The sequence below is a fragment of the Lepidochelys kempii genome, chromosome 2 (genome assembly GCF_965140265.1).
Source record: "Lepidochelys kempii isolate rLepKem1 chromosome 2, rLepKem1.hap2, whole genome shotgun sequence".
NCBI classification, from domain to species: domain Eukaryota; kingdom Metazoa; phylum Chordata; order Testudines; family Cheloniidae; genus Lepidochelys; species Lepidochelys kempii.
This window is the reverse complement of record NC_133257.1, coordinates 179,291,559-179,308,673: the sequence shown is the minus strand read 5'-3', so window position 1 is coordinate 179,308,673 and position 17,115 is coordinate 179,291,559. Positions and strand designations below refer to the sequence as shown.

At 43.2% G+C, this 17,115-nt stretch overlaps 1 protein-coding gene across 5 annotated transcripts in view; it reads right to left on the bottom strand.

Moving 5' to 3' along the window:
• Nucleotides 1-16,573, bottom strand: part of AMPH (amphiphysin) — a 171,656-nt gene extending 155,083 nt beyond the window's left edge. For 2 of the 5 annotated variants that reach the window (XM_073332856.1, XM_073332859.1), the window contains exon 1: nucleotides 16,244-16,573. In XM_073332856.1, coding sequence (XP_073188957.1) covers nucleotides 16,244-16,312 — 69 coding nt within the window. In that variant the 5' untranslated portion in view covers nucleotides 16,313-16,573. The remainder of the gene's footprint in view (nucleotides 1-16,243) is intronic. The other 3 variants (XM_073332857.1, XM_073332860.1, XM_073332861.1) reach the window with 3 other exon arrangements.
• Between the last annotated feature and the right edge of the window lie 542 nt (nucleotides 16,574-17,115).

Genomic DNA, 17,115 nt, shown 5'->3' with positions numbered 1-17,115 from the left:
TGTGTTGCCCTTCTTTGTACCTTTTCCATTTTTAATATATCTTTTTTTGAGATGGGGCAACCAGATCTGCATGTGGTATTCAAGATGTGGGTTTACCATGGATTTTAGAGAGGCAATATGACATTTTATATATACATATATATGATATGAGGAGGATGGTGATCAGCTGTTCTCCGCATCCACTGAAGGTAGGACAAGAAGTAATTGGCTTAATCTGCTATAAGGGAGATTTAGTTTAGATATTAGGAAAATCTTTCTAACTACAAAATAGTTAAGCAGTGGAATAGGCTTCTAAGGGTATGTCTACACTACGAAATTAGGTTGATATTATAGAAGTTGATTTTTAGATATCGATTTTACACAGTGGATTGCGTATGTCCACACTAAGCGCATTAAGTCAGCGGAGTGCATCATCACTACCGTGGCTAGCATCGATTTACAGAGCGGTGCACTGTGGGTAGCTATCCCACAGTTCCCGCAGTCTCCGCCACCCATTGGAATTCTGGGTTAAGCTCCCAATGCCTGATGGGGCAAAAACATTGTTGCGGGTGGTTTTGGGTACATGTTGTCAGTCGCCGTGAAAGCAATGGAAGACAATCGTTTCGCACCTTTTTTCTGCGCAGATGCCATACCATGGCAAGCGTGCAGCCCGCTCAGCTCACCGACACTGCCGCTGTTGTGTCCTGGGTGCTGCTAGCAGCAGACGGTACAGTAGGTCTGCGAACCATCGTCATCCACTGCTTTTGCTGCAACTCTGCTCTCCTGCAGCTCAGAGCATCTGTTCTGGTCCTCCTGGTGCTGCTAACCGTCATCGTACACCGCTTCCGCTGCAACTCTGCTCTGCTGCTATTGTCTCAATAGCGAACTTCTCCATGCTGTCTGTCATGGGCTCCCGGGTACGTGTGTTCTTCCTCGGGAAATGTGTGCGGTGCTAACTGTCGTCCTCCACCACTTCCGCTCCAACTCTGCTCTCCTGCTCTCATGAATCCACCTCGCAGGTTCTCTCGTCGTTCTCTATAAATATCTATTCTCGTGGCATCCATCTTTAGCCATAGCTTCCGCTGCAACTCTGCTCTCCTGCAGATGCCATCCCAAGGCAAGCATGGAGGCCGCTCAGATCACCGCGGCAGTTATGAGCATTGTAAACACCTTGCGCATTATCCTGCAGTATGTGCAGAACCAGAACCTGCAAAAGCAGGTAAGGAGGCGATGGCAGCGCAGTGACAAGAGTGATGAGGACATGGACACAGACTTCTCTCAAAGCACGGGCCCTGGCAATTTGGACATCCTGGTGGCAATGGGGCAGGCTCATGCTGTGGAACACCGATTCTGGGCCCAGGAAAAAAGCACAGACTGGTGGGACCGCATAGTGTTGCGGGTCTGGGATGATTCCCAGCGGCTGCGAAACTTTCGCATGTGTTAAGGGCACTCTCATGGAACTTTGTGACTTGCTTTCCCCTTCCCTGAAGCGCAAGAATACCAAGATGAGAGCAGCCCTCACAGTTCAGAAGCGAGTGGCGATAGCCCTCTGAAAGCTTGCAATGCCAGACAGCTACCGGTCAGTCAGGAATCAATTTGGAGTAGGAAAATCTACTGTGGGGGCTGCTGTGATCCAAGTAGCCAGTGCAAATCACTGGGCTGCTGCTATCAAGGGTAGTGACTCTGGGAAACGTGCAGGTCATAGTGGATGGCTTTGCTGCAATGGGGTTCCCTAACTGTGGTGGGGCGATAGACGGAACGCATATCCCTATCTTGGGACCGGACCACCAAGGCAGTCAGTACATAAACCGCAAGGGGTACTTTTCAATGGTGCTGCAAGCACTGGTGGATCACAAGGGACGTTTCACTGACATCAACATGGGATGGCCAGGAAAGGTACATGAGGCTCGCATCTTCAGGAACTCTGGTCTGTTTGAACAGCTGACCAGATCAGAAAATAACTGTTGGGTATGTTGAGAAGCCTATAGTTATCCTTGAGGACCCAGCCTACTCCTTAATGCCATGGCTCATGAAGCCATACACAGGCACCCTGGACAGTAGTAAAGAGCTGTTCAACTATAGGCTGAGCAAGTGCATAATGGTGGTAGAATGTGTATTTGGACGTTTAACAGCACGCTGGTGCAGTTTACTGACTCGGTTAGACCTCAGCAAAACCAGTATTCCCATTGTTATTGCTGCTTGCTGTGTGCCCACAATATCTGTGAGAGTAACGGGGAGATGTTTATGGTGGGGTGGGAAGTTGAGGCAAATAGCCTGGCCACTGGTTACACGCAGCCAGACACCAAGGCAATTAGAAGAGCACAGCAGGGCACGCGGCACATCAGAGAAGCTTTGAAAACCAGTTTCATGACTGGCCAGGCTACGGTGTGACAGTTCTGTTTGTTTCTCCTTATGAAAACCCGCCCCCTTGGTTCACTCTACTTCCCTGTAAGCCAACCACCCCCCCACTTCGATCACCACTTGCAGAGGCAATAAAGTCATTTTGTTTCAAAATCATGCATTCTTTATTAATTCATCACACAAATAGGAGGATAACTGCCAAGGTAGCCCGGGAGGGGTGGGGGAAGAGGGAAGGACAAGGCCACACTGCACTTCAAAACTTATTGAATGCTAGCCTTCTGTGCTTGGGCAATCCTCTGGGGTGGAGTGGTTGGGTGTCCGGAGCCCCCAGCGTTCTTGGGCATCTGGGTGAGGAGGCTATGGAACTTGCGGGGGGAGAGCGGGCGGTTACACAAGGGCTGCAGTGGCAGTCTGTGCTCCTGCTGCCTTTCCTGCAGCTCCACCAGATGCCGGAGCATATCAGTTTGATCCCCCAATAGCCTAAGCATTGCATCCTGCCTCCTCTCATCACGCCACCGCCACCTCTCCTCTTGCTCGTCCCTCCTGTCCTCGCGTTCATTTTCTGCTTTCCTGGACTCTGACATTGTTTGCCTCAGCATTCTGCTGAGGTCTTTCAGTGCAGGAGGACTGCATGAGCTCACACAACATTTCATCGCAAGTGCATTTTTTTCACCTTCTCATCTGCGCTAGCCTCTGGGACGGAGATGATAGTGGGAGCATTGAAACATTTGGAGCTGCGGGAGGAAAAAAAGGGAGAGTAGTATTTTAAAAGACACATTTTAGAGAACAATAGGTAGACACTTTCACCATGAACCAAGCTGTTAACATTATATAGCACATATGCTTTTGGTACAAGGTCGCATTTTGCCTCTTATAGTGAGGGCTTGCCGATTTGGTGTGAGAGATCACACACGCAGGGCCAGGCAACAGAATTTGGCTTGTAGGCAGTCATGCTAAGCCACAGTCTTTTGGCTTCTTCAGCCTTCATAACATGTGGGAATGGTTTCAAACAGCATCGCCCTCCTTTCCCATACCAAGCACCCGTTGGGTTGGCCATTTAAAAGGAGGGGCTGTACTGGCCACGATTGCATCCCAAGTCTTCAGGGCAAATTAATCATTAAACATGTTTGCTTTTAAACCATGTATTATATTTACAAAGGTACACTCACCAGAGGTGTCTTCTCCAGCTTCATGGTCTGGGAGCCCACCTTGGGAGGGTTGGGAAGGTATTGGCTCCAGGGTGATAAACAGTTCCTGGCTGTCGGGGAGAATGGTTTCTCTGCTTGCCGGCTGTGCGCCATCCTCCTCATCTTCCTCGTCCCCAAAATCCTCATGCTTGTTGAATGAGACTCCCCTCTTGCAAGTGTCCATGGACAGGGGTGGGGTAGTAGTAGGGGCGCTCCCTAGAATTGCATGCAACTCATCATAGAAGCGGCATTCTGGGGCTCTGACTGGGAGCGGCCATTTGCCTCTTTGGTAGGCTTGCCTGAGCTCCTTAATTTTCACGCAACACTGCTGCAGATCCCTGTTGTAGCCTCTGTCCATCATGCCCTTGGAGATTTTGGCAAATATTTTGGCATTTCATCTTTTGGAACGGAGTTCTGATAGCATGGATTCATCTCCCCATATAGCGATCAGCTTCAGTACCTCCCATTCAGTCCATGCTGGAGCTCTTTTGCGATTCTGGGACTGCATGGTCACCTGTGCTGATGAGCTCGCCACTCTGGCCAAACAGGAAACGAAATTTAAAAGTTGGCTGGGCTTTTCCTGTGTACCTGGCTAGTGCATCTGAGTTGAAAGTGCTGTCCAGATCGGTCACAATGGAGCACTCTGGGATAGCTCCCGGAGGCCAATATCGTCGAATTGCGTCCACACTCCCCCAAATTCAACCCGGCGACATCAATTTCAGCACTAATCCCCTAGTCGGGGAGGAGTACAGAAAAAGATTTTAAGAGCCCTTTAAGTCGACAAAAATGGCTTCATCGTGTGGATGCGTGCGGGGTTAAATCGATCTAACACTGCTAAATTCAACCTAAACTTGTAGTGTAGACCAGGGCAAAGGGAGGTTGCTGAAACCCTTCTTCAATGGAGGTTTTTAAGAACAGGTTAGACAAAGACCTGTCAGGAATGATCTTGCCCTGTCTCAGAATAGGGGGCTGAATTAGCTGACCTCTCAAGGTTCCTTCTAGCCTTACATTTCTATGATTCTAACCTCTGCCAACTCATTTTCACTAAGAATAATTTGGGGGAAAGTTTAGAGATGAGCTATCAGAAATTGTATTTTGGCAGCCTGTAGACTACAATGTGATAAATAATTTGTTTGGTTTCTGCTCACTAATCCAAAATGAGTTTTAGGATATAGTGAGGAAAACTATAGTATTTTTGTTTTAATCATGGGAATTCCCTTTGCATGATTAGAGATAAGATGGGTGAGGCTCTGTGTGGTTCAAAACCTTGTCTGTCTCACCAACAGCAGCTGGTCCAGTAAAAGACATTACCTCACTCACCTTGTGTCTGTAATATCTTGGGACCAACATGGCTAGAACTCCACTGTATACAACTTTGCATGGTTACACTTTCAGGTATTTACACACCAACTTTTCTTGAAATCCAACTACTGACATTATATTTCATCTTAGAACTACAGCTGATGTTTCTGACTTCCTTCCAGATAACTTAATATCTGGACATAAGACCCAACACTTTCCATTCTATTTTGATGATTTTCTGTCTGCCTTTTCCTCAGATAATGAATCTGTTCCTCTAGCATCATCCTTTTCTGACAAAAGAATCTAGCACCCATGAACTCACTGTGGTTGCAGTAGCCTTCTCTGTATAATCAGCCATGCCGTATCTGGAGTTCCAGTTCCTTCAGTTATTAAGCCTTGGTTTCAAATCCCACTGGCTCTGCTGCTCTCTCAGAGTCTCTGAGTTATGCTAAAAGCAACTTTTAGCATCATTACCCAGCCTTCCCTGTTTCTTCTTTTAGATGAGCCACAACTTTGGAAGCAATAGTCCCTAACCATCTCTGAAGTAACTTGCTTTACTTCTCTTCAGATCTGATGATTGAACAACCCATTGAGGTTTTCCAATTCTTTGCACTGACTTTGATCCTCGCTCCTCAGTTTCCTCTCTGTTGTAAGTATCAGTCTGATGTATATCTAAACATGGTGTACATGGTGTAAGCAATTCAATTCTTACCTCTCTAATCAGGACCATGTACTTTCCTTTGTGTTTTTAAAAATAAGCCAAAGTTAGTGTTTGTAATTATCCACCACTTCTACTTCAACAAAACAATGCCATGTTAACAATAGACTTGACTTCAGTGGAACTACCCAAGTGCTTACAGTTAGGCCCAGTCTACACACACATGCTGCATTAGCTTAAACAAAGATGCAATTGTACATTTTTAAACCTGGTTTACAGGAGCAAATTAAACAACCATAAGCCAGGTTTAAAACTACAAAACACTGTCCTCTCACAAAGTTACACAAGTTTAACCAAACCATCCCACTTTTAATTACACAGGTGTGTGTAGATAAGCCCTTAGGTATGTAGAATCACAGAATCACAGAAGTATAGGACTAGAAAGGACCTCAATAGGTCATCTAGTCCAGTCCCCTACACTCAAGACAGGACTAAGTAATAACTAGAGCATCCCTGACAGGTGTTTGTCTAACCTGTTCTTAACCTCCAAAGACAAGATTCCATAACCGCCCTAGGCAATTTGCTCCAATGCTTAACTACCCTGACAGTTAGGAAGTTTTACCTAATGTCCAACCTAAACCTCCCTTGCTCCAATTTAAGCCCATTGCTTCTTGTCCTATCCTCAGAAGTAAGGAGAACAATTTTTCTCCCTACACCTTGTAGCAACCGTTTATGTACTTGAAAACTGTTATGTCCCCACTCAGTCTTCTCAGACTAAACAAACACAGGTTTTTCCATCCTTCCTCATAAGTCATGTTTTCTAGACCTTTAATCATTTTTGATGCTTTCCTCTGGACTCTCTCCAATTTGTCCACATCTTTGCTGAAATGTGGAGCCCAGAACTAGACACAATACTCCAGTTGAACCCTTATCAGCACAGAGTAGTGTGGAAGAATTACTTCTCGTGTCTTGTTTACAACACTCCTGCCGTTACATCCCAGAATGATGTTCTTTTTTCTTTTTGGGGGGGGGGGGAGAGTGGGGGGATTGTTGTTGGTTTTTTTGCAACAGTGTTACACTGTTGACTCATATTTAACTTGTGATCCACTATAACCCGCAGGTCCCTTTCTGCAGTACTCCTTCCTAGGGAGTCCTTTCCTTTGGTATGTGTGGAACTGATTGTTCCTTCCTAAGTGGAGTACTTTGCATCTGTCCTTATTGAATTTCATCATATTTACTTCAGACCATTTTTCCAGTTTCTCCAGATCATTCTGAATTCTAATCCTCTCCTCCAAAGCACTTGAAGTCCCTCCCAGGTTGGTATTGTCCACAAACTTTATAGAAGTGTACTCTCTATGCCATTATCTAAATCATTTATGAAGATATTGAACAGAACTTGACCCAGAACTGATCCCTGCAATACCCCACTCAATATGCCCTTCAAGCTTGACTGCGAACCATATGCTTAAGTACCTTACTGAATCAAGACCTATCATACCCATTTTACAGATGAGATAACTGATCCATTTTCCCCAAGACTTAAACATGATTATTCTCTGAAAAGTACCTTGTACAATGGAAACTTACTCATCAGTTCTGCTTCCCATGTGTATTCAGAGTCATATCTGCTTACGTCATAGACAAAATCAGTTTTAAGTACTTTTGAGGTATTTTTTACTCATGTTAGCTCTGCAGAGCTAGCATATATATGGGACAGTGAAATGGACTGTACTATATGCAGGACTGTGAATCATCAACAGAATTAATTACAGTTTAATGCCACTGTGGACCAATTTCAGCCTTCAGTTACACCTGGGTCATTCCTTTGTTTCCTGTGGAGACGTACAGATAAGGTGAAGGCAGAATACCTGCCTTGAATGGCCTGCAAAATACTTATTATTGATGACAATGCATTGGACAAAAAGAAAACAGCGTTGACTCATCTTCAAAGAACTCAATTTTTATTCCCTCAAAATCCTAATTTGTTAAAAATATTTATTTACTGAGGCAGAATTTTACAAGTCTAGACCCGGTAGTAGCAAAGTTGACATTTCATAAAACAAAGAGAAAGAGAGAATTGGAAATATGTGAACTGCTCCTGAAAAATACCAGCTGCTTTTTGAACTATAGTAATAAACAATAATAAATACAGCTGGTTTTATTGACAGTATCACTTTTGCACAGGTCTCCCTCTCCCTATACATATAAAGTGTTAATTCCCGATTGCACGATTGAGTCACTGGACCTTGTGATGCTGTAAAGCACAGCTTAAAAGCTGTGGAAGCTACAGGAAAGGAAGTTTGACTATAGCTCCACGGGGGCAGGGCTGTGTGTGTGAATGTGACTCAGAACTGAAGATTAAAGGGAATGGATAGCAATGAGGATGCCGAAGAGTTGGGGAGAACAAGGTAGAAGGTCACATCAGGTGAGTAAGTCACAAAACAGAAACAACCAGAGAAGAGGCAGTGGAAGAGAGTGGGAAAAAACAAAAAAAGGTAGTGGTGAGGGCAATGGACAGGACACTGGACTGAGAGTATGGAGACCTAGTTCTATTTTAGCCCTGCCACTGACCTGCTGTGTGACCTAGGGCAAGTCCCTTTACCTCTCTGTGCCCCTGCTTCACCTGCCCTCTTTTGCCTGCCTTGTCTATTTTGATTGCAAACACATAATAAGAATTATGCCCAAAGATCTCACAAAGTGCTTAGCACAATGGGCCCTGATCTTGGATGGGGTGTTTAGATGCTGCCATAATACAAGTAATAAAATTAATTAATGAAGAGTCAGAATCTCAGGACAGTGTGGCAAGGAGAAACAATAGAACATTTTGGTGTGTGAGCTCTCTCACAATGCCATAGGTACTTTAGAAATGTATTACATGCATCTTTAAAGTATGCCTATGTTTTCTATATACAATCCCATTGGCCAAGACAGGCTAGTGTGACATAAGACAATATAGCATTATTGCCTTCCTAGTGGATCAGTGGTTTCTGATTCTGAACACTATTCACCATCTAGCTGTTCTCTGAGACAGGATCAAATTATGTTGCATTCAAAACCAGATAAGGCTCACTATGGTACAACACAACACTCACTATGGTACAACACTCAGCATGATTAGGGAAAAGAGACCCTGCCTTTGAGATGCTGAGGACTGGATTCTCCAGGTCACTAAAGTTTACTTTGTTTCAGCACAAGTTGAATTACTTAACCCTGCTGGATATTCCCCATAGAGAATTTCCCTACATAGGGGGAACTCTCTGGCAGTGTAAAGCTGACAGAGGCAGTATTACGCTTCCTACACCAGCTGCCCCTCCAATCCCTGATGTAAGTGGGAGAAAATGTGTGGGAGATACAGGCCAGGGGTAATGCAAGGGTGGAACAGGGTAGGGTGGAAATGAGCCCCACTGTGTCTGATCCCCCAATAGCATAAGCGCTCCATACTTATGCCAGCAGCAGAAGTTAGAGCAGCAGGGGGGCCTACTCTAACTGCTTTGTGGGGCTGAGCATCAGGGAACCACGGTTAACTCCCTGTGGCCACCACTGCAGAGGAGAACCGGGACCTTAATGTTTTCTGCACAGTGATGGATTGGAAGTACATTTCCCTCTTGCTTCTAATGCTTATTAATCAAAGTGAGACGTGGAGGGCTGGGGTGGGATTATGCCAAATGGCCTGAAAAAAAGATGTAAAAAAACATACAGCAACTCTCAGGCACTAGCAGATACAAACAGCAATATTCTCAGAACACATGAAGGGCTCTGTTGTGGCTTTTACAGTCAGACCAGTGGTAGAGAAGATGGCGCAGCTGCACTGCAGCAGTAGCTGGAGGCATGCTGCCTACAGGGTGCTGAAGCAGCCAGAATGCCCCCATAGCCACAGAGGAAAGAGTGCTCAGAAGCATCTTTTACACTTCCTTTTTTCCAAATGCAGCTCATCTGCCCCTCCAGCACTAGCTTCTAATCACTAGCCAGTTCCTCTGGGGTAAGGGGGGCTCACCATGCTCCCACGCAGTGGCACTCTCTTGCTGTGCAAGCCCACCTCATTTGCACTCAGGGAGCCAGAGCACAAGCATTTTCTTTGCCCCCTGCATGCACACCCACCCAATCACATCTTTGCCCCAGCTGTCTCTCTGTCACCCATCCCAACTGAAATGTCACAGAGAAGCAGGTGGTCAGCAAGGTTTCATTTTCAGTTCATGTTCTGGCTGCTGGGGGCAACTCAGGCTACTGAGAAAAGAGAGGTTTCAGAGTAGCAGCCATGTTACTCTGTATCCGCAAAAAGAAAAGGAGGACACATTTACATGAGCGTAAGCTTTCATGGGCTACAGCCCACTTCATCGGATGCATAGAATGGAACATATAGTAAGAAGACTACATTTGTTAGTCTCTAAGGTGCCACACGTACTCCTGTTCTTTTTGAGAAAAGAGACTTATTCATCGTTCCTGCTCCCACTAATCGTTCCTTCACCCACACAGTATCTGTCAATCCAGTTCAGTAAGGCAGGCAGTGGAGAGCAGAGAAGTGACCAGATCCCACTTTCAGGAGAAGAATGTTAGTTGTTGGGGTTGGACAATATGTGAGGACAGGAGAGATGGAATCTGATGGTGGAGGGGCCATATTTAGTGGAGAGGGAAAAAGATAGGATCTGGGTTGGACAAATTGGTGGGAGTTAGACAGAAACAGAGGGGTATCATTGAAATGCATGGTGGGGGGAATACTTAGGAGGAGAGGATCAGTTGAAATTTTGTGGAGAAGAAAGAGCAAGATGAGGGCAAAGAGGCAGACAAAGAATTAAAAAGCACATAATAATAGTACCCAACCACTTGTTATCATTAAAAATCCAAATCACACTTTTGGGTATTAGCCTGGCCAAATCTGAGTTTGGGTAATTATGTTCTACCTCTACCTACATTTCCCCTACAGTTTTAAATGGACACAGTTTCTTTCTCTTCTTCTGTCTTGAATCGTTTTGTAATGTTACAGCACAGTGTCAAACAGCTGTCATATTACACTCCAGATATGGGTGTACTGATTAGTTTGCAAAGCTTTTTGGAATCCTTTAAGAAACAAGGCACGATATAAAACTTACAGTATTGCTGTTGATATTATTGAGTTTACTGTTCAATGGCCAAAAGTTTACTATATCACATACACTTTTTTTAAAAACGATTGAGACTGCTGAATCATATAGTGTGTACATTTACATTGGAGCTACTGTTTAACATTTAAATAGCGATATATCGATAAATAAAAGATTGATTGATTACCTAATATGAAGAAAGACAATATACTAATGTAACAAGAAAATATTTACATATCAATTTTAATTTAGTGAATAAATACACATGCACGCACACATACATTTTAATATTATATATATATTATATATATTAGGGCTGTCAAGCAATTAAAAAATTAATTGTGATTAATCACACTGTTAAACAATAATAGAATACCATTCATTTAAATATTTTTGGATGTTTTCTACATTTTAAAATATATTCATTTCAATTACGACACAGAATACAAAGGTTTCACAGTAGCAGCCGTGTTAGTCTCTATTCGCAAAAAGAAAAGGAGTACTTGTGGCACCTTAGAGACTAACAAATTTATTTGAGCATAAGCTTTCGTCTAGCTCACAAAAGCTTATGTTCAAATAAATTTGTTAGTCTCTCTATTTGTTAGTGCCACAAGTACTCCTTTTCTTTTTACAGAATACAAAGTGTACATGATTCACTTTATATTTATTTTTGATTACAAATATTTGCACTGTAAAAAACAAAAGAAATAGTATTTTTCAATTCACCTAATACAAGTATTGTTGTGCAATTTTTTATCATGAAAGTTGAACTTACAAATGTAGAATTATATACAAAAAAACTGCATTCAAAAATAAAACAAACAATGTAAAACATTAGAGCCTGCAAGTCCAAGCCTGCAAGTCCAGTCAGTCCTACTTCTGGTTCAGCCAATTGCTCAGACAAACAAGTTTGTTTACATTTGCAGGAAATAATGCTGTCTGCTTCTTGTTTACAACATCACCTTAAAGTGAGAACAGGCATTCTCCTGGCACTGTTGTAGCTGGCATCGCAAGATATTTACGTGCCAGATGAGCTAAAGATTCACATGTCCCTTCATGCTACAACCACTAAACCAAAGGACATGCGTCCATGCTGATGATGGGTTCTGCTCTATAACTATCCAAAGCAATGCAGATCGATGCATGTTTATTTTCATCATCTGAGTCAGATGCCACCAGCAGAAGTCTTAATTTTCTTTTTTGGTGGTTTGGGTTCTGTAGTTTCTGCATCGGAGTGTTGCTCTTTTAAGATTTCTGAAAGCATGCTCCACACCTCATCCCTCTCAGATTTTGGAAGGCACTTCAGATTTTTAAACCTTAGGTTGAGCGCTGTATCTTCAGAAATCTCACATTGGTACCTTCTTTGCGTTTTGTCAAATCTGCAGTGAAAGTGTTCTTAAAATGAACATGTGTTGGATCATCTTCCAAGACTGCTATAATATGAAATATATGACAGAATGTAGGTAAAACAGAGCGGGGACAAACAGTCTCCCCCATGGAGTTCAGTCACAAATTTAATTAACGCATTTTTTTTTAATGAGTGTCATCAGCATGGAACAGTGGCCAAAGCATGAAGGGGCATACGAATGTTTAGCATATCTGGCATGTAAATACCTTGCAATGCCAGCTAAAAAAGTGCCATGCAAATGCCTGTTCTCACTTTCTGGTGATGTAAATAAGAGGGCAGCATTATCTCCTCTAAATGTAAACAAACTTGTTTGTCTTAGCAATTGGCTGAACAAGAAGTAGGACTGAGTGGACTTGTAGGCTCTAAAGTTTTACATTGTTTTGTTTTTGAGTGAAGTTATGTAACAAAAAAAACTACATTTGTAAATTACACTTTCACAACAAAGATTGCACTACAATACTTGTATAAGATGAATTGAAAAATCCAATGAAGTGAGCTGTAGCTCACGAAAGCTTATGCTCAAATAAATTTCTTAGTCTCTAAGGTGCTACAAGTACTCCTTTTCTTTTTGCAAATACAGACTAACACTGCTGCTACTCTGAAAACTTTCTTTTATCATTTTTACAGTGTAAATATTTGTCATCAAAAATAATATACACTTTGTATTCTGTGTTGTAACTGAAATCAATATATATGAAAATGTAGAAAAACATCCAAAATATTTAATAAATTTAAGTTGGTATTCTACTGTTTAAGAGTGCAATTAAAACTGCGATTAATCACAATTAATTTTTTGAATTAATTGCATGAGTTAACTGCAATTAATCAACAGCCCTTATATGTGTGTGTGTGTATACACACAGGGAGTTGAAAGTTATGTTATTTATCATTAAAAAGATATTTTTCCATAATCTGGCTATTAGGTCTGGGATTTGACCTATGGCATTAAATATCTTCTAACATCAATGTCCTTGGTACAGGTATTATAGGAGTAAAACAAAAACAAAACAGAGCAGAAAATACTTATACTTTTGCTAGAATGTCAGCAAATCACAGGGATAAACTGAATAAACTGAACTCATTCATTTCTAACATATTGCTCTTTTATACCAGATAGCACACTGAAGTCTACGCGTGTTGTACAGTATGTACATCACACAATCACATTGTACCGATGAAGTCAGAAATCAGACTTCCAATCATTTAAAATGTGTGATATCACACCAGTGAAAAACCTGTATAAAAATGTATAAATATCTGTTAATTTCTGCAACTCCCACCCCTTTTATTTTAAAAACTTAAATAAAACCTAAATAGCTGCACATGGAGCTTTTAGTATTCTCAATTATGCTTTTAAAAATATTAGCAAAAAAATGTTAAGAAATTTTGCCTCATAAAACCATTAAGGAGACCCAGAGCTAACTGGTGGTTTAAGTATGAGAGAAAGGTCTGGGGAATGGGAGATAGCTGAGAAGAGATCCCTGTAGCCCAAAGGGAGGGTCTGAGGCAGAACAAAAAGTCAGCAGAAGCATGAGACAAATATGGAGGTAGAGGAAAAAATAAGTAGACGTTGAAGGCAGAATAGCAAGAGAGATTTTGTGAGGGACAACAAGGAATGGGTGTAGTACAGATCTATGTATTTTAAGCAATAAAACCATATGCAAACCTTGAACAGAGAAAAGACATATCTCTATCTGGCAACAACACAATCTACTCTGGCTGCACTTTTGCATTTTATGTTCTTACCAGACCCATTGATAAAATTTAATTTCCTTGTAAACCAAAAATATATGGTATTATTTCTACATTCTAGCTGTGATATATTTTTTCTCCCTTGAAACTCTGTAGCATTGAATACATGGTACAAAGGCAGTGAGCTATGAAAAATAGCATCAGTAAAATAATTTTTAAAAACTCCCTAGAGCACTTATGTAAAATGTGTAGCAAATGCAGATAGTGTGGGTTACCGGTTTTATTGGCATTCAACTGGGATGACTTTGCCACTCACATGGAATATGGCTATCACAAACTCATGCTGGTAAAACCTTCACACTGCCAACATATATTTTCTCCATATATACATTTTGCACAAATCATGTATTTTTTGTGCCCAAATTCAAGGTTTGTATTTATATTTCCATAGCTGTAAGAGATTTAAAGCTGGAAAAATGTGTGTGGCACATTTATACGCACTGGGTTCAATTAATAAGGCTTAATGTTGATATCCTGCAATACCGACTTTTGCAAATTCCCTGTTAACTTCAGTGACAGTTTTCTCTGATTAAAGACTGGGCTCTAAATCCTTTAACAACTGAAATGTGATCAGCTTCATGAGTTTTCAGTGTCATGACTAACATTTTTTTTTAAAATGAGGAACACAATTACAGTTCCAAACTCCAAGCAATTGCTAATGAAAATGCTGACATGAGCCCTTAAAGCAGTCTATGCTGTGGTCACTGTGGATTACTGACATGAGTGATTTAGAAGGTAGCTAGAATCACCTCTTTCATAGGAAGGTTCAGCTGCCAAGTGAACCTGGTGAGGGGGATCACTTTAGTTCAAGAGGAGCTTGGGAGGATATTAAAGGAAATACAATCCTCTTAGAGTATTGAAAGTGTGCATTTGTGGAGGTGGGGACAAGAGACAGCCAAACCTTTATTTCTGTGAAGAGATCAAGGCGACGGATGTATTCCTTCTACTGTGCTGCATTCTACTGTGCTGCCATTTGGCCTAAAATTCTCCCGATATTTTGCCTCTCTTTAATTACAAAACACACGGACCAGACCCTCACCGGGTGTCAAACAATGTAGCTCTACTGCTGTTGAGGGAGCCACGGCAGAGAACATGCACTGAGGATCTGACCCAGTTGTGTTCTCTGAATGCCAAAGCAAGATTATTATCCAATAATTTTGCAAGTAGATGAAACCCTGGAATATTCAGTGTGTGAGGGAGGGGAACAATGGAGTAAAACAAAATAAATCCACTTTAGTCGCACAATATTTATTCTGAAAAAACTAAGGTTGATTGATCTGCACAATGGTATAAGAGTATTTCAGTCAAGCTGAAGAATAAATGGGCCAGTTATATTATATAATAATATCTGACAGCAGTAGCTTTCCTGTCCTTAAGGCAAGAATACCCCATGTTACTTGGTAGTTATCCAAAGTATTTTGTTATACAGGCATTTAAAATTAAAATGATAATGGTTCCCTGGATTATTTTACATTCCATAATGAATCGAGATGCATTTACACGTCCCTTCTGTCATTGTACAGGATTCAAAGAAAGCCTAATTGAACAAGTATATGTTAAAACAAAGGCCATTCACAGTATGTGTGTTGTAATTACTGACTTTGTTTCACTGGAAACACTGTAGTGCACCCATCGATTAGAGTTTACACTTCCCTCCTGACCTTCTGAGGAAGGGCATACAATATTGCTTCTAACTGGCCATACAGGCATTACAAGACAAGACAGCCCCCATTAGATTTGTAGCCATTGTTTAGGGATCTTGCCTGCTTACGATTAAAGAAACGGGTTCTTTCCTCTCTTGCCCTAAGAGGGTCAAAACAGACATCATTTCCCCCGCTCCACTCCCTGCTTTTTAATCCCACCACAGTGAAGTCCACAAATACATCCGACCCCCTAGATATGAAACCAGCTGCAGCCCCGCCTCCTGCCGGCCACAGGCACCCGCCTACAGCTAAAGGTGAGCCCTGACAGCACAAAGGGGGGTCGGGGGTGGACCTTTGCATGCTCAGCAGAGGGGCTGGACAAACAGGGTGACCAGACAGCAAGTGTGAAAAATCAAGACACTTATATTTTTTGGGGGGGGGCGGGAAAAGGGTATAGTTAGGTATATAAGACAAAGCCCCTAATCTGGGGCTGGTCACTCTGTGGAGGAAGGAACCCTGCCATGATTGAGCTGTCAGGGCGGAGCGCGGGGGCTGCAGCAGCGGCCCCAGCTGTGTGTGGCTGCCAGTGCGGTCTTCCCCGGTGCCATTGCTTCTGCAGCCCTGCCAGCCTGCGCCCCCCCCCCCCCACCCACCCCGCGCCCACGCCCGCCCGCCCGCCCTCCAGAGCGATGCATTTCCCAGTCCCGAGCCCGGGATGCTCAACCGCAGCCCCTTGCTGCTGCGGCCGCTTCCCCTTCGCACCCATCCCGGGAGGATGCAACCCGCCCATTGCACCTGCTCTCCCCCGCCCGAGGGTGAACAAGCCCCCTGCCCAGGTTTCCCGCCTCCCCCCCCCCCCCCAGCTCTGCGCTGACCTTCTCCTGCGCCCTGTTCAGCCGTTTCTGGACGTTTTTGGCGAAGATGCCCGTTTTCATGTCGGCCATGGCTGCTGGTCCAGGGAGCCTGGCGAGGCGGCGAGTCAGGCAGAGCCCAGCGGCTGAGACCCAGCGCGAGCGAGGGAGCCAGCAGGAGATGGGGGAGGGAGGGAGGGAGGGGCCGACGGGACAAGGTGGAGGAGGGGATCTTAAAGATACACAGAGAGAGAGAGAGAGAGCCTGGCCCCACGGCCCCCTCAGTGCTCAGGGGGAGCCGGTCTGAGCTCCAAGCACTTTCCTGCCTTTAAAAAACATCTTCCTTTCCTGATGCTCTTGAAGGAGAAGAAAATGGTACAAAATATTGAAAGACAGAAACAGCAGGCAAGGCCAGCATTAGGAATCTGGAGGTTAATTTAGGGGGGGAGGCTATTTACTCCAAATGATAGGTTTCAGAGTAACAGCCGTGTTAGTCCTATTACCAGCAGGACAGTGGGGTGGGAGGAGGTATTGTTTCATATTCTCTGTGTGTATATAAAGTCTGCTGCAGTTTCCACTGTATGCATCCGATGAAGTGAGCTGTAGCTCACGAAAGCTCATGCTCAAATAAATTGGTTAGTCTCTAAGGTGCCACAAGTCCTCCTTTTCTTTTTACTCCAAATGATGTGCATTCTTCCTTGAAGGGACGCTATTGATTTCTACAACGGGAAAAGAAAAAGAGGTGGGGTGGGGGAAGAAGTATATAAAGCAGCACCCGCTGCTGTAGGTCTGACAACACCATATGGTATAATAATATCACCTTCCACTGAATGAGAGCAAAACACTTTACAGAGGTTGTTTAACTCATCTCAACACCCTTCTGGGGCAACTGAATA